Source organism: Drosophila simulans, chromosome 3R (assembly GCF_016746395.2).
Source record: "Drosophila simulans strain w501 chromosome 3R, Prin_Dsim_3.1, whole genome shotgun sequence".
Classification (NCBI taxonomy): domain Eukaryota; kingdom Metazoa; phylum Arthropoda; class Insecta; order Diptera; family Drosophilidae; genus Drosophila; species Drosophila simulans.
This window is the reverse complement of record NC_052523.2, coordinates 15,955,349-15,973,811: the sequence shown is the minus strand read 5'-3', so window position 1 is coordinate 15,973,811 and position 18,463 is coordinate 15,955,349. Positions and strand designations below refer to the sequence as shown.

Below are 18,463 nucleotides of genomic sequence, written 5' to 3'. Positions count from 1 at the left end.
GATTTTTGTAAACAAAACCGCGACACGCATTGTTGCTGCTAATGTGATTGTTGTTGTTCTGATAAACGCTAATTTGCCTATTGATATTGATGTTAATGTGCCTTTGCTCACACAGTCGCGGCCAAGGAGATAGCACTGCCTCTTAATAGATCGTTTGAATCTAAAATGGATGCAAATATAAGATTTTGGCCATACGAAAACGTATGGGGAGACAACGAATATTTTTGTTAAACGAATAGATTGCTTTCGATAAGTGTGTAAATCATAATTTCCTGGACTTAAGCTGTTGACGTAGTGGGTGTGTCAAGATTGTACTTTGGTAACTGCTTAACCCACAGATTTATTTGAATCTTAATCACTGTTCAACAGGTTTCACAGATTTCTACAGGTTACATTTACAAAAAGAGGAATATTATATTTACTGCATGGCATCGTTGTTTGTTATCTCAAAACCCTAATACTTCTTATATACTACCATAACTCCTTGTACGTCCTGGCTAGGGCTCGGATGTCCTTCTCTTGAGTATTGTGTTGAATACACAGATAGTTCCTATGGTTGCTCCAGTCCCTGATGCTGTGATGGTACATCACTTCCACGATGAGCAGTTCCTCGTAGAGCTCCTCCCAGACTATGCCGATTGTGCTGGCACAGGTCTCCAAGAGCCAACGGAAGGAACAGGGGAACAACTGACGCAGTTCATGCTTGTCATGCTTCCGAATTCTTTTCATATACCCGTGTAGAAGCCAGCAGTCAAAATTGGACACTTGCAATAGCAGCGTCTCAGGGCTTGGCGGCTCATCATTGATATCGCCCGCTACTTGGTCTGATGCTCTATCAGAACCATCCGGATTCACATTTTTTTCCAGATTGCGACGGGGCAGATCTAGAGGGATGTTCAATGGATCCATGGTCCCTTCCTCGAAGGTTTGCAGAGAGCTAAGGCTGTCAAGTAGTATCTCGTTATCGTTGAGTTTGAGAAGAAAGCTGGGCGTTTCGGTAACATCCCAAAACGGATTATTTATCTCAAGTTTCACACGCCTTGCATCGCGCATTGTTATACGTTTCAAATAGCGGGCTCCATATGTTCCAGTGGGCTGTGTGAACCGAAAGTCCGGCCGTTTCTCCTTCCTCTTTAGCTCGTTGATCCACGTCTCGGTTTTAATTTCCGTGTTGGCTCGGTATTCTCGACCATCACCTCGGATTATTGTTATTGGGCGGAATATGCCCACTTTTTGGATGTCCTCCTGACAGGCAAGCTCCTCCACCCGTAGTTTAAGGCCATGCTGGGACAAATACTGCGTCAGCTCGGTCGTCTCCAGCACAAAGGGATCCAGGTTGCGGGCCGTGTGATCCACTTTCATTTTTTCTGGAATTTTGATGTTCATTTTTGCACCATCCGACCGCGATTCTTGGAGTAGGATTCTGTTGAAGTAGGAGTGAGCCGGGGTCAAGCTGGGCTGGAATTCAATGTGCTCTTTCTCCATACTTTCTTTGCTGGACTCGCCAAAATGGTCCTTCAGCATCGTTTCAATAATGTGTGTAAGGTTTTCATGCTGACGCCTCATTGCCGCAGATCCCTGCATCCAGTCGAAGGTTTCGCCTTGCTCCTTTTCTTTCCACTCTTTTGCTAGGATGTCGTCCACCTGACAACCAGTCCGGGTGGCTACCCCGAAACGACGGGCAAAACTTTGGTTGTAATGCGAAACAATCACTTTCCTCATCTCCACAAACTCCATCCACTTGGTAAAAACAAAAAGCAAGGGAGCCTCATCTCCGCCGACTTCCAGCAGTTGTTCGTTGATTTTAGCAGCCGATTCGGATATTTTTCGCTCCTTGATATCGTCCAAGCCGAAGAGTAACTTCATGGCGTAGAGGATGTAGGCCATAGTCCTGGCTTCATAGCGCGGATACGAGTGTACGGTCATGGCGTTGAAAAAAGTGGGCGGATACAGGTCAAGCAGGCTATTCACGTACTTCAGTAGCCGAGGTGGCAGTGCCAACTCCAGAATATAGCGCTCCGCTAGGGAGTGCAGGTTCGGTTTTTGATATTCAGACAAGTTTATGAATCGAGACATACATGCAATGTTTGAACGCAGAAGCTGTGGAGAATGTAAAGATATATATTAATAGAAATACCATCGTTAGAAAATTATGGATTATAGTCACCTTGTTGGTAACCTTGTCTTTGATTTTGCTGAGCTCCATATCTTTGAGCAGTGCCTTGCCCTTGGCAGCCACATTTCCGGGCAGATAGTTAAGCATGCACCGCTTGGTCAAGTGCTCCTCATCAATGAAGCGAAGCAGGTCTGATAGCTGTATATCATCCTCCACCATATTAAGGGCTATGCCCAGCACCACATACAACTTGATAATATTCAGGCAATAGATGTTACGGTCAAAATTTTGCAGCTGCTTGACCCTCGGTCTCAAGCTGTGGCACGACATACTACCCTTGCTGTCGCGGCTGTGCTTGTCCAGGTGCTTCAGCGGCATATGGCGCTTCAGGGACTTGCGTGCACGCATTGACCATTGCAGGTGGAGACTCTGCTCCCCTTCGGACTCTGAAGCTCCTCCGTGCGAGCGGTAGCCGGAGGCGTCTAGATTGCGCTGTAAAAGGAATGGGAGCAAGGTGTTAGACTCGCATCTGAGTAAACATCGCTAATGAGTCGAGTAACTATGTCATTTACATAGCTTATGGAGCTATAAAAGACGAACGTGGTCATGTCAGCAACAGTTTGGTAAAGTGACTCGTTGCACATATGTCCATGCGTCTGGTTCTAATTGGCTTGGCCATCCTGGCATTGGCCTACGGACAACCTGTGCCCGGAGCTCCAGAAGGCATTGAAAGTAATTAGTTAAACTAATCCTAACGCTTAATTTTCATCCAACATATTCGCCACAGATTCTAAGCCAGTACAGGAGATAAATACAGCAAAACCCATGTATAATGACTACCAACGGACCCTTTTCCTGCTGCTGCCCCTGCTGTTTCCTAACCAGTTCTATATACCGACTACTAGCGGCTAATAAACTACCTTAGTTCTGTTCCACAATCTGAACTTGGCGCGCTCATCATTTGGGTCACCCGTTAGAGTGCTCTTCTTGCCCTTCTTGCCTTTCTTCAATGGCTTATGGTTGTAGATGATGCGGGCATCTCTGAAAGAATTAGGAATTTAAAAATAAGAAATTTTAGGGGAATGCATGAACCCACATGGGCAGCGCCCGCACATTCAGTTTGGGCAGTCCCGTCTTGTTGCTCTTGCTGAAGGCCACCTCCATGCTGCCCAAGTAAGCCGCCCAAACCTGCAGGGTCATCAGCTTGAGCTCCGGCTTGGCGCCCATGTTGAGCAGCTCCTGAAGGAAGCCGCGCAGCACGTAGTTGTAGAACTCCCACGAGGTGATGTCGTCCTCATCCTCCTTCTCCGTATCCTTCTTCTGTCGGATCGTCCTGGCTGTGTATCGGCCTGCTGCCGTGTCATCAAAGTTATCCTCGGCGGTAATGTCCACTGCACGAATCTGATCTTTCTGTGTGCCGCACTCCACGCAGTAGTAGAATCCCTCGCGCTCCTGGAAGGTCGTACCCTCGCACACATCGCAGTGCATGTTCTCCAGCTGCATCGTCTCGAGAACTTCCTCCATTTTTGGGCCTTTTTCTTGACGGTATCAGATTTAAATTATATTATTAATCAAACTCGCGGTTGTACACAAATCGTGCATGCGTTAGAGATGGGAAATGATTTATGTTTACAACGATATGATCCGTTCTTCTATTGATTCGATATATCGTCCGTTTCTTCTATGAAAACGTACATCACTAGATTCAGGCGGCAAATAAAAGTTGATTCAAATTAACAGGTTTTTAGTCATGGTATTTTAATGAAATTTTATTTTTTATTAAATTTAGAGTGCGGATCTTTTTGAAAGTATATATTAATCTTTTATAAGCGTAAAGGGTATTTTCCTTATTTTATTTATGCCAACCTGTTAGATGCACTTGTACGTTCGCCAACACTGAACTCCAATCTCTCGTAACAGTTCTGTTATGTTTTTGGTGTGACCATTAGCAGTTGGCATTGAATATCCATGTCTTGACGTTACGCTTGATTTTTAAAAAAGTCAATTTGAAATATCGATTTATATTAATTTCGCGGAATATTTTAGCGCTAATAAGAAGGTGTTACCAGATTCGGAAAAGCATAAGAACGCGATTTTCGTTTTCGGTGAATGGCCACTCTGTCTTTGTGTCCATGTATTTATGCATATGTGTAGAGACTCGATTCAAAACAAAATCGGCTGGCGAACGTTAACGTCGTTGTCGGACGATTCGACTCGCGTCTTTCTGTGTTGTTGTTCGTGCCAACCACCCCCGCCGGTATCCAAACGCCCCCCGTTCGCGCGAGTGTTTTTATGGTTTTGCTGAATGAAAAGGCTCGGCGAATGCGCTTATTGAGTGCCCACTGTGTCGGGAATGGCAGTGAGTCCTACAGAATGCTCTCGCTGCACGGACAGTTCATGAGAATTTGACATTTAAGTGCGAGTTTGTTCCTGCTTTGCGGCTAACTGCAGTTTGTAGTTTGCTGTAGTTTTGTGCATTTTTTTTTTGGCGTGGGCTGAGATTGGCGAACACGGACACACCCACCCGAAAACAAAAACAAAAAGTAGTCCAAAGGCCCCAATAATTGAGTGTCTCTGTGTGTGCGTATATTTGTGTGTGTGTGCGAGTTGTTTATGTGTGCGAGTGAGAGGAAAGGGATTCGAATCGAGCCGGTTTTCGCGAGTTAATTGACAAAGCAAACGGCGAAAGAGCAGCAAACATAAGCAAACAAAGAGGAAAATAAACAAAGAATTTTAAGTGCAGATATGCGTGTTCGAAGTCAAGTGATAGTTAAACAAAAATCGTACTAATCCTGACAATGAAAAGGATCACCGCTACAATGCTGAGTACTCTATAATATCCACACCGATATTCCACCCCGAAGTAAAGCACCATGGCCAAAACGCCCCCGCCCCGCCCCCTCGGTAACATGGCCAAATTCCTGGCAGCCCTCGGCATCTGCTCTTGGCTCCTCGTTTCGGCCACCGCTCACAACTGCCAGCACCAGCATCCAAAGGCCCACGAGGTGAGTTGCGTTCGCTTGGCTCCAAAATGAAGGGATTGGATTGGATTGGGTGGTATTGGGTTGAATTGGCCTTCTCTTGCTCCGCCCTTCCTCCGCAAATAAAACAAATAATATCCGGGAAAGGGCTATTTTGGGAACACGGAGTCTTTAAGTGTTCACCCGCACACGTGTGCCAAATATTTACAACCCAAACTAAATATACTATGTTATTAAGATTTTTTCATGTTTCAAATATCTTAACAGTAAGATAAATATTGCAACTAGCTAAGATTTTTCAAGCTAGATAGCTAGATTACAAGATAGTTCAAGATATGTAAATATTTTGGTAATTTGGTACAGAGAAAGTCCTTAAAGGTTTAAATCAGCTTGTAAATCGCAATTTCGGAAATTTACCAGTGAATTTCGATGCTCGAATTTCTTGTTTGTTTCTGCTTCGGCCATTTGGGCAGATTGTCCTTCGTGCTCATTAGGCCAAGTTCCTAATTGGTGCATACTGTGCTCGCGGAAAATTTATAATTGATTGGGCTCTGGCATGGAAGAGACAGGCCTAATTAGTGCCGATTTAAGAGGAGCCCTGAAATTGCCATTCTCATAATTCTGCCATAGAAACAGAGGCAGAAAACTGAAACAATAAACATCTAGCGATGGTTGGTGGCAACCACAGCTTATTGACTAATTCCGCTGGATAATAATATGCGCATTCGAGATTCGAGATTCAGTAGTCAGTCAATGCAATGTGGTTTAGTTTGTCAGTCAGGTGGTGGTGCTGCATATTAACGTGTAACCCACCATCGTGGTTACCAAACCGCCTCCACCTGCACCACATCCACATCCAGTGATCTACTTAGGGTTTAATGTCAGACTCTGTCCGCCAACTTGTTGCTCAGGATCTAGATTCCGGCGGGCTTTTGTTTTTGTGTCTTTGGAAGTTTTTCGCTTGCACTTTACTGCTTTCCAATCAACGGCGATTTAATTGGCGCGTCGCCATAAATAAAGGTCGCCTTCAATTGCGCAAAAAGGGGGAATTTACATGATTACTGTATCGAGGCGGGTACAGTCTGTCCTGCGTGGTTGCAACAGCGGTATAATCGAACTTAAAATATTCTGGGAAATATGCATTTCCCCAGGTGTTTTATAACATTCCAAACATATGCAGTTGTGGAGAACGAAATTAATACAGAGCTGAATATGATGTGGCAGCAAAAAGCAACTAAAGTCTAGTTTGCACAAAAGATACATCAGCTTTTTGCAAAGTTTGGCAGGATGCATATTTTCAAACTCACCATGGGACACAAAACTTTTCCATCGGTAAAAATATATAAAAAATCTGTGCGAACGCAAAAGTTTTAATTAGCGAGTAACTACTTTGTTTTCGAGCCAGTAAAAGTGAACTGGAATGGCAGGGAAATGAATTAATTCAGCGACTGCCTGTCGATGGCTAACGATGCTGTCGAGGTCGCCCAGCGTGTAATTAATTGAATTATCTGTAACTTAAACTGTTGTAAATGCAAAAACCGTCGTCCAGATTATGTGTCTCTCTGCGCACGGAATGTCCTGCTGTCTGGCCACTGAAAATCATCCTGACAGGAGCAGTGTTTGTGGAGGAGGATAAAGACATATACCATATATACATACATATATGTACATACATATCCGTATGGCACGGCCATCCAATTAAATAGCGGTCCAGTTGAAACCGAAGCACTCGATTCTAATTAGTCTTATATAAATTGAAGAACGCGGCTGTCAGCAACTGCAGCAATGTGTAAAATTCGCCAAATTGAATCATTTGTCACGTTGCCAGCGTGCGTGCCCGCCTGTCAGCGATGTCGCGGACTGTACTGACCTTCTAATCCGATAAACGCTTAACTTAACTTCCGAAAAACTGCCAGCTTAAATTATCTTTTGGCTTAACAAACTGAGCTGAAGGGAATCTCCGTTCAGAATAAAAAGGTTTATTTATCACGAGCTTAACTTAATCAGTACAATCAAAACAGGTGCTGATTTGATATGACGAAGTTACACATGATTCTATATTCATGAAAGTCCCTAGGTGACTATAAACACGAATGCAAATGCATTCATATCGACAATGTGTGTTGCAAGCATCGGCATGTACGTATGTATGTATTTCCATTTACATATTAAGTGGATAGCAGTCTATCCATACTATACTTCTGCATTTCTGCCTCAGCCCCATCACGATTAAATATTTATCAACTTGTCGAAAGCGAACTTTAAACAAGCAAGTTGCGATGCAACAAAACGATCCGGACAGCAACCAACAAGAAGTTATTCACCAAAGTTTGGAGCGTCCTTCTCGACGAGAAGTTGCAAGATAGAAAAGGAAATCGATTACGGATTCTCTGGTCTTCCCGGGAAAATAGTGCTGGTTGACTTGGCAGAGTGCTATTCATCGACTTGCCAGGGTAATTGGCCAATTAGGAGTCGTGCAGCTTCAGTTGCAGCAAGTGGAGGGATTCCTGTCAACTGCATAATGCATAAAAATGGGAAATTGATCAGATACAAATTTACATAGCCTGCCAATATAAAGTTGTATCTCTTTTGCGATTATAGTGCAACACAATTCATATATGTATAGAGCAGTAAAAATCCCTTTGCTGTTTCGACAAATGAGTTAACTACCAAATTCCCCCTAAAACTTCAACAATTCACATTTCTCGTTGCGGAACATTGTTAAACTTTAGTTTTATGCTCATGTTTCGTTTTAATGCATGCTTGCATTTCTCGAATTTGTGAAAAAGCCATTAAAGTTACATGCATGCGTGTTTTTGTGGCAAGTTGTAAAAGTTATGTATAGAAAGTGAAAAACAAACTTTATCATAATGACAGCAACTGCACTTGCCATATATTTTTTCATATTTAATTAAAATGCTGCGAACAGAAGCTAATATTAGCAACATAGTTGCCATAGCAAAGTTGGCTAGCAAAGATCTCGAACTCACGGAGGCTGGGCGAAAAACACGTTTATCTTAGCCAAACGCAGTTGGCCAAATGGCCGTTGAATGTTCATGGCGATGACGCGCGCTTCATGGCCTTTAAACGAAACTGTTTTGAAACACAACAACGCCATCTGTCGGCGAGCAAACAAAAGTCTGCAGCAGGAAGAGATTCATGTGCGTGGAGTGTGTCCTTTAAGCCCTTTAAGACCCCGCATTTTGGGCCAAATTGCAAAGAGATGGTATATGTATGTATGAATTTTCGTTACCAATCACTCTGCACTTGTGCAATCCAACGTGCTGTTTCTCGATTTCAACGGAGAACGTGTCCTTCGTTGAATCACAAACTAATTAGGCTTTGTCTTACTGATTGCAAATTTGCAGCGTCAAATCATGGCGTGAATTTAATTTGCTTGTGCTAATTTATTCTAGGAAATGCTTTCTAAAGTGTTTCAATCGATATGGCTTTCAGGATATTAATTTCACGCGATCTATAAATTCTGTGAATTTCACAAGTCTGCTGTGGTATTAATATAAAATACATTTACTCTTGCATTTATTTTTAATGGGTTTCTTATAATTAGAGACAAACAGACATTTTATGCAACATTTAATTTGATGCATTGCATTATTGTTTTCCTTTCACCAAAGAAACATTAATTTCATCTTGTTTTAATAAATTTTTTTTTGGGAAGTCAATGGTTTATTTAACCTCGCATGAACTGTCAAGGATTTTAATTAACTAAGAGATGATCTTAATTTTTGAATTTATTGCATTGCAGCAAGGTAAGAAAAATGAATCTTATTAATCTGAATGATTTCACGGTTTTTTGCTGCTGCATGCGAGACATTTATTTGCAGGGGATTTTTATATTTTATTTCATTACAGATTGAAATAATCAAGATACACACACATTCAGTTGTTGGAATTTTTGCACTTAATATTCAATTCGAAAGCAAGCAGCGCATTCATGGAACTTTTCAGTGCCAGTTAATGCAATTATTCAATTGACTGCCCTATCATCCCAATTTATTTGAGTAGCGGCGTAAATTGTGCCACTTGACTAGCGGCTGATCTGCTGGTGCTAAAGTGCCTTAGATTAGCTGCAGTTCATAGTTTCAATTAAGTAACACACAGCTTGCTTCTTTTTGCGGTCAAACTGATGAGGTAACGAACGAATTGAGCAAAACTAATAATAATCAGACAGACGGCGAACAGATGAGTCAGGCAAAGCTTTGGCCATCGGCAAAACCCGGCTCAAAAGATATTAAAATATTGGTAAGCTGAGCAGCGAACGGCGAAACTGCTCCAGAGAATCCAAGAGTGAGAGTGCTGGCCAAACGAAAGTGAAAGCCCATACACAAACGCTCGACTGAAAGGCGCGTTTTCGATTGATCTGCCGAACTTGAGCGAGCGTTGAACGCAGGTGACAGTCGGCGGAAAATTACACTCGGCGAAAATGGGTGCAAGAAAGTTACATCATTTTTCTTCTTTCTTTTCGTATTTGACTTTGAAAAAGGGGATCAGGGTTTTTTTTTTTGCTATTTCCATTGAATATTTAAACACCATTTAATTTATCTCCTTCCCAAAATCGCCGTCTTAAAATTAGGTTATTAAAAACGAGAACAAAGCTGATTATATTAGTTAGTATCAACATATTACGGCATTTATGGTAATTTTATTGTTGCTTCGATTTAAAAGCAGCATGAATATTTATCAGTGAATAAATTTGTCTGCATATGTGGTTAAGATCATGTTTAATTGATAGCTGCATTAACAAATGTAGTTTGTATAAATACAATTGGGTATGCTGTACTTGCAAACATTTGAAATATCCAAAAAAATTCGGTTTTTCCTAATCGAAAAACCATTTTCTTTCTCTGCAACAATGTTGTGCGGAAGAGAGTGTAAATGGGCGAGATGAAGAGGCAGAAATGTTGTCAGTTACGGATTGGTTGCCGATTGGCGTTCGGAGCAACTGCCTCCGAGCCAGAGACAGTCGTAAATAATTACCCAACCAGCACCACCATCGATGATCGATTCCCGGGCCCAAATTAGCATGCGCAACTGGACAAACCGCGTTGGCGCTTCGCGTAATCCCAATCCTCGCCACAAATACCCCCGCCTCGAATCGCCCAAAGCAAACGTGCGTGGCTTGCAGTTGGCCATTTATGACGGCTCTTTTAACCGCCTCTTATTTGTTTGGCTTTAAAAGTAAATACGGGAGGTAATCAGGCGGGCGCATGCGCAGCCAACTGTGGCCAAAACGAACGCATTTCTCTTTGCTTTTCTTTGCCGGTCGTCGTTTTTTTTTCTTCTTTTTTTGTATTTTCTGTTTGAATTGTTACCATTTCTGCCTTAAACGTGAGTCGCATGGCCAAAAGCTGGACACGCTCGAATGTGGCCCACAAACCAAAGAAAAAAATTTGTTTGCCATCCAAATCTGTGTCAGTATGCAAGCGGGTTGGGCATTACGTCTTATCACCGATTGAATAAGCAACTGTGGTTGGAAAGTGTGGCGAAAAATATGGTAATAAACATATTATCATATCATCATATTAAGGAATACTTCCAGTTCAATTATGTAATCTTTTATCATAGTTCTGAAACTCATATAAAATGTTACCTAAAAAACATTACAGATCCATTCATTTTTAATGCCATCGCTTTGTTGACATACCAAGTTGTGTGTAGGCCATATGTGCCGTGGTCAACTGGGAATTTGGCTAAGACCGCATCTTCATCAGGAGACCAATTCCACAGTATCAGCTCTGTGCCCTCCTGTTGATATATGTTTGCAATGTGTTTGCAATTGCGAAATGCAAATTAAATTCCAAAACTTTCTTACCATATACGGGCAGGTGTGATTAACATTTGTGTATGGCTTTATAAACGAATATATCAAATTGGAAATGAAGAACCTCCTGCGATTCTTAAAGAATTGGCAAACGTCCATTCGGATGTCGTACAAAAAGGGATGCCAACCGCCACTCTCGCGTTTAACCATTTTGAAATGGATCTCAACCTTCCGAAAAAAATTAGGTTTGGTCATGGGAAAATGTTTTCCGATATCACCATTACCTCAGTTATGGTTTTATATAAAATGGCTTCAATGTTGATCATGTTGTGCCTCCGATCAATCGCCTTAATTTGGCACAGCTTCAGTTTTCCCAGTTCCTTAGCAAAAACTTCGCACTTGAGGGAATTGAACTTGTACGACCCATGTACCTTGGAGATAACTATATTTTAATCCAAAACTTCGGATATATGGTATCTTACTAACAGGTGTGACACCAAAGTTATTAAAACAAAATATACAGAAGTAAGCAACTTGAACTTTGAACATTTTACTGTCTAATACTGTGAGCTGTTCGTTTCGTAATCCATAATAGTAATAAATCAGTTTTGTTAATATATTTGTAATTACCATTGATGACAGTCGTCTGATTTGATCTTTTAATTATTTGTCCGGAAAGTACAATAAAACTCGCTTTTTAGTTTATGAGTAGTATAATAATAATATAATAGTTTATTTTAGTATAATATCTATCGATATCCCAGATAAATGATAAAATGTTGCGTTCGAATTTCCACAAGCCGAGTAAGGGGTATCTGATAGTCGACAATAGTATTCTCTCTTGTTTCTTATTTAATCTTGTTTGTATTGGGAATAATATTTTGTTAACTAATTAAATATCAATTAAAATTGATTTTGCCACTAATGATTTACCTTTTAAATAAACGTATATGTGCTTCAGGTTTGGAAAATATCGTGTTCATTTCTGCTGTCTTTCCATCGTTCACTGCTCACATTCACAATGCATTCGGATTGCATTAATGCCGTTCAGATATTGACACTCCTATAACTTGGAATCCCCCTGTGTGATTCCACTAACCATTAATGACATCAAACTCATCGAGCTGCCCATCCAAATGGTATTGTGCGTCATCATCTTTCACCTGCCAAACGTTTCGCAGATGATTTGTAATTTGTGCGGTTTTTTCAAAAATGCTTTTTCAATGCACTCGACCGCAGCAACTTAGCAGCTTTTTGGGGGGATAATGCTCCCCAGCTGGGCACGATCAATTTGAAGATCGTACATCATACATCATGCAGGTTGTTTTTTTCGAGGGTCTTTGTCACGTTTATTGCCAGCTTTGGAGATATATCTCTTAGATGGTTTATGGTTACTTTACTTATCTTAACACATGACTTTTGCAGGGCGTGACTGGTGGGGGTTGAGTTTTGTGATTATATATTAAATACAAAACTCATTTCTGAGTTATGTTAACCCTTATAACTATTATTATCTGAGTAAGGGTGAATAATTTGTAATCAATCTTATTCGTAAACAATGATGATTGAAGAATTGAAGAAACAATGACAGGCAGATATTGTCACGTTGGCGGCTGATCTGCAGTCATTAGTGCTCCTCCGATGGCTTTGATGGGTGCGAGATAAATCACCGGGATTGGTCCAATCCCCCCCAGCACTTCATCGCAACCACAGCGCTGTTTGTTCAGCTCATTTCAATGCCAAACTCTTTTGTCAGATCGCGATTGCCTCACAACTATTGTTGTTCTTGGATAGTAGTTGGGTAAATAGGAATGTTTTTTCTTCAGATTCGTGTTCGTATTCGTGCAGGTGTCTAACTTTGCCATTTATCGGCGGTTACAATCCGCACTTGGGCACTGAGAACACCTAGGAAATCACTTCCCACGCTGGGGGACATATGGTGCTCCGTTAATGAAGGCAGCTCAGCTACATTTCTTGTGTGCAAATTAGCTTTATTAGGCGTAATTTTCAATTGCCACTGTCAATGCAAATGGCTTTTACTCAGCCTGGCTTTTCAGTTAGCCTGTGATGAATGGAAAAGATACTTTTGCTGGCCGAATCCCCCCGCTCCCCGCAGACTTCTTGGGCGGACAGAACCTTTTAAGGCCGCTTTCCGGACGGAAAGACAGCCAGACATCCGTAATGCATGTGTACATATTTGATGAGCATATTTTTAGCCGCACTCAGGCGAATCTCCGAGATAAAATGTCGCTGACAATTTATGCTTGTGATGAGAGTGTCAAGTGCTTTGTCTGTCTGGCAGTCGATTATCTGTGGATCAAGGGGCCGCCATGCATATTCAACGAAGACATCTAATTTATTCCTAATAATTGGCACAGATTGCACAATGCGACTGCCATAATAATGGCAACGAAACGAAACAATGGCCAGATAAACCCTAAAACGAAATAGCCAAAACAATATAATATAATCAGCCGCAGCCCCGCAAATCATTGACATTTCGATGTGCCAATCGTTCGACATTTTGGCGGGCAATTTAAAATTAATTTCCCTGCAATTTGCGCAGACCAATTACCGCCGCGGAGCTGCCTTTTTGTGTGGCCTTTGTCTGACTACATGTCGTCATTTAATAGTTAACAACGAAAATTTCGCTTTCGTTTAAGCTCCGCTGACTGATTTCTTGATTTCATCTCAGCTGCTCGCGGTCTGCTCTCCCTTTCTGCTATCGGTCTCATCATCCATCCATCTAACTTTTTTTTCTCTCTCTCTTTTTATAGGTCGTCCATGGCGTGCGCATCCAACTGGCTGATAGCGAAGATGACTCCGCCGGAGATCCAGCGAGGCATAGCGTCCGCCGGCGCAGCGTGGCCGCCGAGCAGCCACTGCGAATTCTGCTCGTCTACGACGAATCCGTCTACAGGTGAGTGTCGGGTACACTCAGGAAAATAACTATAAATAATGCCTATTTCAAGCCGTTCTTAAGTAACAGAAAAGCTCAACAATCAATTGAATAAGTCGTTGAATTGTGTGGGGAAAATTCCAATCTTATCCCGCCAAGGAATCGAGTTTTTTGCAGTGTAAGTCTGCGCTCCAGCTCTGAAAATTGGCTTTAATTGCACTTTAATGGCAGCCAGCCAAGCAGACAGAAAAAACAGTTTACAATTTGACTTGGCCGAATGTCAAGTTAACGTATAAAGCCGCACAAAACCGAGTAAATAACTCACTTTCCGGACCGTTTTGCTTTGGCCATGCACCGTTACCGCCGCAGCGGGTTGGGTAACCAAACTACTACTATACCATAGCTATACTGCCTGAGTTCAGGCCCAAATCGGTTGACCATGTGTGTGCGCAATTTGTCCAAATCCACGCAGTGGGCCGAGGTGTCTCCTAAGGTTGGCCATCGATTGCTCCATCCACATGGTCACCAGCCTCTGGCTGTTGGCCACTTTAGCTGGCCAGATTGGCTGACAGTTAGCTCGCTTCGATCCGAACGATCGATTGGCGTATATTGGCAGCGGACAAGGTCAACAGGAAAGCGGAGAGTTGAGTTGAGTTGACTCGACTTGGCTTTAATTTCGGGTCTCGCTTTCGATTCAATGAATAATTTAGTCGTGAATAAGTGACTCAAACAGGTGCTAACAGGTACACAATTAACCGGCGTGAGTGTAAGTATCAAAAAGTTGACAGTGAATAAGCGACGACCTTCGTGTAAAAGTGCTTTCGTCGAGGAATTTACAATTACTAATTGATTTCAAGCTCAATTGAAGCTTAAAACGATTTCAAGCTTAATAAAACTGCCATATTTTAATCCGATTATCCGGCTCTGTAGCGCTTCTGATTGGATTGATTACTTATTAATCGGAAAAGTCAGGTCAATTTACTACATATTTTAAATATGTAGAGCAATCCATCATCATCATCAACTTGCGGTGAAAACTGTGTAATATATTGTAATCCCCTTTGTAAGATGGAAATGTTCTTAGACCTATGCAAGTTCAGTAATAAGCTTTAATGGCGATAACAAAGGCATCAAATAAATTGGTTGTCAAGGCTTTTATGTGTCGAGAATGGCAAATTGGCTTCTCAGATTTCACAGAATCCCTACAGCAAATAGGAAACGACACCCACGCCCCCACGCCTTTGTGCGACCCCTTTATCTGCAGAATTTCATAAACAAAACTATTTTCTTGTTGTTTCATGCTTTTTCACTTGCCTCCTGCCAGGCTGGAAGAAGAGAAATTTAATTTGATAAATGTGAGTTGACATTTCTGGTTTTCCTGGGCCACGACTGAATAGCTTGCTTTTAATCCCCACCAGGACACCGTGCTCCCGGAAGCCGTGCAGTTCTGGGAACAGGCCCTGATGGTGCGAGAGACCAAGGGCGTTATCCGCCTCAATAGGTACGTTGGACGAGCGCTTTCAAGAAAACCGCAAAACTGTATAAAATATTAATATTAATTTTCAGGAAATGCGACAGCACCCAGGTGTACGTGAAGAACGGACACACCCACTGCATCGACCATTGCAAGGCGACGACGATGTGCGGCGAGGTTCAGGTGCCCGATGCGCACTTGGATGTAAGTAGTCCACGGAATCTCAACAAAGCTACCCACTCAAGTGCAGCTCAAGAAAATTCTAGTTGAAAATTAGCCACGCCTGGCTCAGCTCGAAATTACTTATTTTAAAGAATGACCTTGGTTTGAACCAAATTTAAACTGGTAAAATTGAAAACTGGTTTAAGCCACTCATGAGCACTTGCTGCTTTGATCGTGGGTCACTTAAATATGTAGTTGGTAGCTTACAACACGCCCTTTGCTAAATTCCATGTCTGTTGTCGGGTTGTAAACATTTCAACAAAATATGGGATTATATAAGCAGCATTTATACAAATAATTAGCGTGCCTTCTGTATTTTCTTAAAAGCAGAAATTTATTTATTTTTTTTTTATTTTATGTCTCGGCTTATTACCACAACATTTTTTACACTTGTCCATTATAATTATAATTGTATTTTTACAGGTCTGTCGGGTGTGCAACGCTACGGGTCAGAATTGTAGAATCGATAGTAACACACAGCCGGGCGAAGGCATCGAGAATGCGGACTTTGTGTTCTACGTGTCCGCCAGGCAGACGCAGCGTTGTTTCAAGGGACTAACCGTTGCCTATGCGGCCCATTGTCAACAGGAAGCGGCTCTGGATCGTCCAATCGCCGGACATGCGAATCTCTGTCCGGAGAGCATTAGCACAAAGCCGCAGGAACTGCAGACACTGATCTCCACAGTAAAGCACGAGATTCTGCATGCGCTGGGATTCTCCGTGAGCTTGTACGCTTTCTTTAGGGACGATGAAGGAAAACCCCGAACACCCCGAAAATTAGACACTGGCAAGCCGTACCTGAATGAGAAGTGAGCAAATTGTCTTGTTAGAAATTCCCGTCTAATCCGTAAAGTCCATTTTCAGATTGCAGATCCATCAGTGGAGCAACGAGACCATTCGCAAGGTGGTGCGAGAGAACTGGTCTGTGCGTGGTGGCCATGTTAACAAGGTAGTGGACATGATGGTCACGCCTCGCGTTATTGCCGAGGTGCGCGCCCACTTTAACTGCAATAAGCTGGAGGGCGCCGAGCTGGAGGATCAGGGTGGCGAAGGTACCGCCCTGACCCACTGGGAAAAGCGCATCCTGGAGAATGAGGCCATGACTGGCACGCACACACAGTCGCCGGTCTTCTCGCGCATCACCCTTGCATTGATGGAGGACTCCGGCTGGTATCGGGCCAACTACTCCATGGCAACGCCGCTGACCTGGGGCAAGGGACTGGGATGTGCGTTTGCCATGCGTAGTTGCAAGGATTGGATACAGTACAACCATGCTAGGTAATAGGATTCTTTGGCAAAATATGTGATCCATTACTTATTACCTTTCATTTCATTTGTAAAAGGGGTCGCTCTATACATCCCTTCTGCTCGAAGGTCAAGCAGGATCCTCTCCAAACCGAATGCACAGATGATCGCAACTCTGTAGCGCTTTGCAATCTTATCCGCCATGAGTTTGAGCTGCCCAAAGGCTACCAGAACTTCGACAGCCTGAATCATGTAAAGGACGGCGAGGAGGGGTTCTACGGCGGTTCGGTTTCGCTGGCTGATCACTGTCCCTACATTCAGGAGTTTACCTGGCGCAGCAAGAACGTGATAGTGCGTGGATCTCATTGTCGCTTTACAGAGAATAATCCCAGTAAGAAAATCAAACTGTTAATACTTAAATGGATGTGTAACTAATATATAACCGTCTACAGAGCCTGAGAAGAACTTCGCCTTGGAGAGCTATGGCGAGGGAGCAAAGTGCTTCGATCACAGCGAGTCAATGTGGGAGGAGCGATCCTGTCACCAGACGCGTGAGTGGCAGCATTGGGGCAGCGGATGCTACAAGTACGATTGCTTCGACGGACGACTGCACATCCTGGTGGGCAACTATAGCTACAAGTGCTCCTTTCCCGGGCAGAAGCTTTCCATTCGAATTGCGGCCAATGGATGGCTGCACAAGGGCGCGATCATGTGCCCGCCGTGCCACGAGCTGTGCGGAGCACAATTTGCTGCTCAGGGCAAGCAGTGTCGTCCGGGCGAGGAGCCCGATCCCCTCAACAAGTACCCGCGCGACAACCTCGCCTGTGGAGCGGGCAGTGAGAAATCACGTTCCGTGGCCATAATCACCGCTGCTCTCCTGCTTTTCGGCCTGCGATGGGGATTCAGTTAGGCTGATCAGGTTGCATGGTGCAGATTTACTTGCTCTTTATGTATGTAGTGAAATTTGTACATTTTAGCTGTATGATATAAGCTCAATTTGTCTAAAAGTAGGTCCATAGTGTAGTACTCCCAAATCTGAGTTGGTCGGTTTTCTAGGCAAAGAAGCTGGGAATTTAATCTTTGGACAATTCGTATCCAATTCGCACAAACTTTGCCATTTATTAGTCTTTGGTTATTTCATGAAAGAAAAGTGTTTTAAACAATGCTCAAATATGCAACTATGCATTCATAGTTGAATTAAATAATATTGTCCTCAGATTAGCCCAATCCTTTTATATTTCTTCGCGACCGTACGAATTGACAACTCCTACCAAACATATAGCTATAAAATCGTAATTGTATTTTGTCCATCCCGAAATGTGATCTTTTTTAAGTGTGTCCTTGGATATTTACCGCACTCGGAAATGTTGGCCACATATAGAGCCAATCATTTTCGGGTGGAGCATCCAAAGGCAGTTCTATGCTTCTTGAATATCGATCTGTACATTCCAAAGCCTATTGCGAAAAATATTTGATTTATGGTACGGTGGCCACTGGCAGTTCCACTAGCTTGTTGTTAAATTCTTTGTTATTTATTATGAATATGGTTTTCGAAATTTGTTGATTGCCTTGTGATTTATGTATTCTATTAGTTTTGCCTAAGCTAAATGTGTTTTTTCCATTTCTGCTGCCTATGAAGCATTTAAGAATTGTAAACTCAACTCTCGATTTGTAATCTAGCTTTTAAGAACCTAAACTAGCAATGTGAATAAACCAAGAGACCCTTGTAATCGCAAGTTTCATG

At 42.6% G+C, this 18,463-nt stretch overlaps 4 protein-coding genes across 4 annotated transcripts; 2 read left to right on the top strand and 2 right to left on the bottom strand.

Annotated features, from left to right (window-relative positions):
* Window positions 1-278: 278 nt before the first annotated feature.
* LOC6728673 (TATA box-binding protein-associated factor RNA polymerase I subunit B) lies at window positions 279-3,788 on the bottom strand. The gene is made up of 4 exons (XM_016177056.3): window positions 3,213-3,788; window positions 3,037-3,157; window positions 2,168-2,608; window positions 279-2,100 (listed from the first exon to the last, which is right to left on the bottom strand). Exons 1-4 carry the CDS (start codon window positions 3,638-3,640, stop codon window positions 472-474), a joined length of 2,619 nt encoding a protein of 872 aa, XP_016035338.1. The 5' UTR covers window positions 3,641-3,788; the 3' UTR covers window positions 279-471.
* On the top strand, window positions 2,718-3,060 carry LOC27207081. The gene is made up of 2 exons (XM_016182834.3): window positions 2,718-2,848; window positions 2,904-3,060. The coding sequence occupies exons 1-2, from the start codon at window positions 2,761-2,763 to the stop codon at window positions 3,026-3,028; spliced, it is 213 nt and encodes a 70-aa protein (XP_016035339.1). The 5' UTR covers window positions 2,718-2,760; the 3' UTR covers window positions 3,029-3,060.
* Window positions 3,789-4,257: 469 nt separating the features above from the next.
* LOC6728672 (leishmanolysin-like peptidase) lies at window positions 4,258-18,455 on the top strand. Its single transcript, XM_016175074.3, has 9 exons — window positions 4,258-5,121; window positions 13,657-13,799; window positions 15,103-15,133; window positions 15,197-15,279; window positions 15,345-15,456; window positions 15,898-16,283; window positions 16,339-16,752; window positions 16,818-17,110; window positions 17,172-18,455. Exons 1-9 carry the CDS (start codon window positions 4,990-4,992, stop codon window positions 17,627-17,629), a joined length of 2,052 nt encoding a protein of 683 aa, XP_016035336.1. The 5' UTR covers window positions 4,258-4,989; the 3' UTR covers window positions 17,630-18,455.
* Window positions 9,822-11,507, bottom strand: LOC27207679. The gene is made up of 4 exons (XM_039295433.2): window positions 11,377-11,507; window positions 11,164-11,321; window positions 10,931-11,107; window positions 9,822-10,863 (listed from the first exon to the last, which is right to left on the bottom strand). Exons 1-4 carry the CDS (start codon window positions 11,426-11,428, stop codon window positions 10,705-10,707), a joined length of 546 nt encoding a protein of 181 aa, XP_039151367.2. The 5' UTR covers window positions 11,429-11,507; the 3' UTR covers window positions 9,822-10,704.
* Window positions 18,456-18,463: the final 8 nt, after the last annotated feature.

Excerpts from the sequence above, each read along its gene's own strand:
- LOC6728672 (XM_016175074.3), top strand. The coding sequence starts at position 4,990 with ATGGCCAAAACGCCCCCGCCCCGCCCCCTCGGTAACATGGCCAAATTC. Across the intron at positions 5,122-13,656 it reads AGCATCCAAAGGCCCACGAG|GTCGTCCATGGCGTGCGCAT; the intron begins GTGAGTTGCGTT and ends CTCTTTTTATAG. Across the intron at positions 15,280-15,344 it reads GGCGTTATCCGCCTCAATAG|GAAATGCGACAGCACCCAGG; the intron begins GTACGTTGGACG and ends ATTAATTTTCAG.
- LOC6728673 (XM_016177056.3), bottom strand. The coding sequence starts at position 3,640 with ATGGAGGAAGTTCTCGAGACGATGCAGCTGGAGAACATGCACTGCGAT. Across the intron at positions 3,158-3,212 it reads AATGTGCGGGCGCTGCCCAT|AGATGCCCGCATCATCTACA; the intron begins GTGGGTTCATGC and ends TAATTCTTTCAG. Across the intron at positions 2,609-3,036 it reads GATTGTGGAACAGAACTAAG|CGCAATCTAGACGCCTCCGG; the intron begins GTAGTTTATTAG and ends TTCCTTTTACAG.
- LOC27207081 (XM_016182834.3), top strand. The coding sequence starts at position 2,761 with ATGTCCATGCGTCTGGTTCTAATTGGCTTGGCCATCCTGGCATTGGCC. Across the intron at positions 2,849-2,903 it reads AGCTCCAGAAGGCATTGAAA|ATTCTAAGCCAGTACAGGAG; the intron begins GTAATTAGTTAA and ends TATTCGCCACAG.
- LOC27207679 (XM_039295433.2), bottom strand. The coding sequence starts at position 11,428 with ATGTTCAAAGTTCAAGTTGCTTACTTCTGTATATTTTGTTTTAATAAC. Across the intron at positions 11,322-11,376 it reads ATTTTGTTTTAATAACTTTG|TTATCTCCAAGGTACATGGG; the intron begins GTGTCACACCTG and ends ATTAAAATATAG. Across the intron at positions 10,864-10,930 it reads ATCACACCTGCCCGTATATG|GAGGGCACAGAGCTGATACT; the intron begins GTAAGAAAGTTT and ends ATATATCAACAG.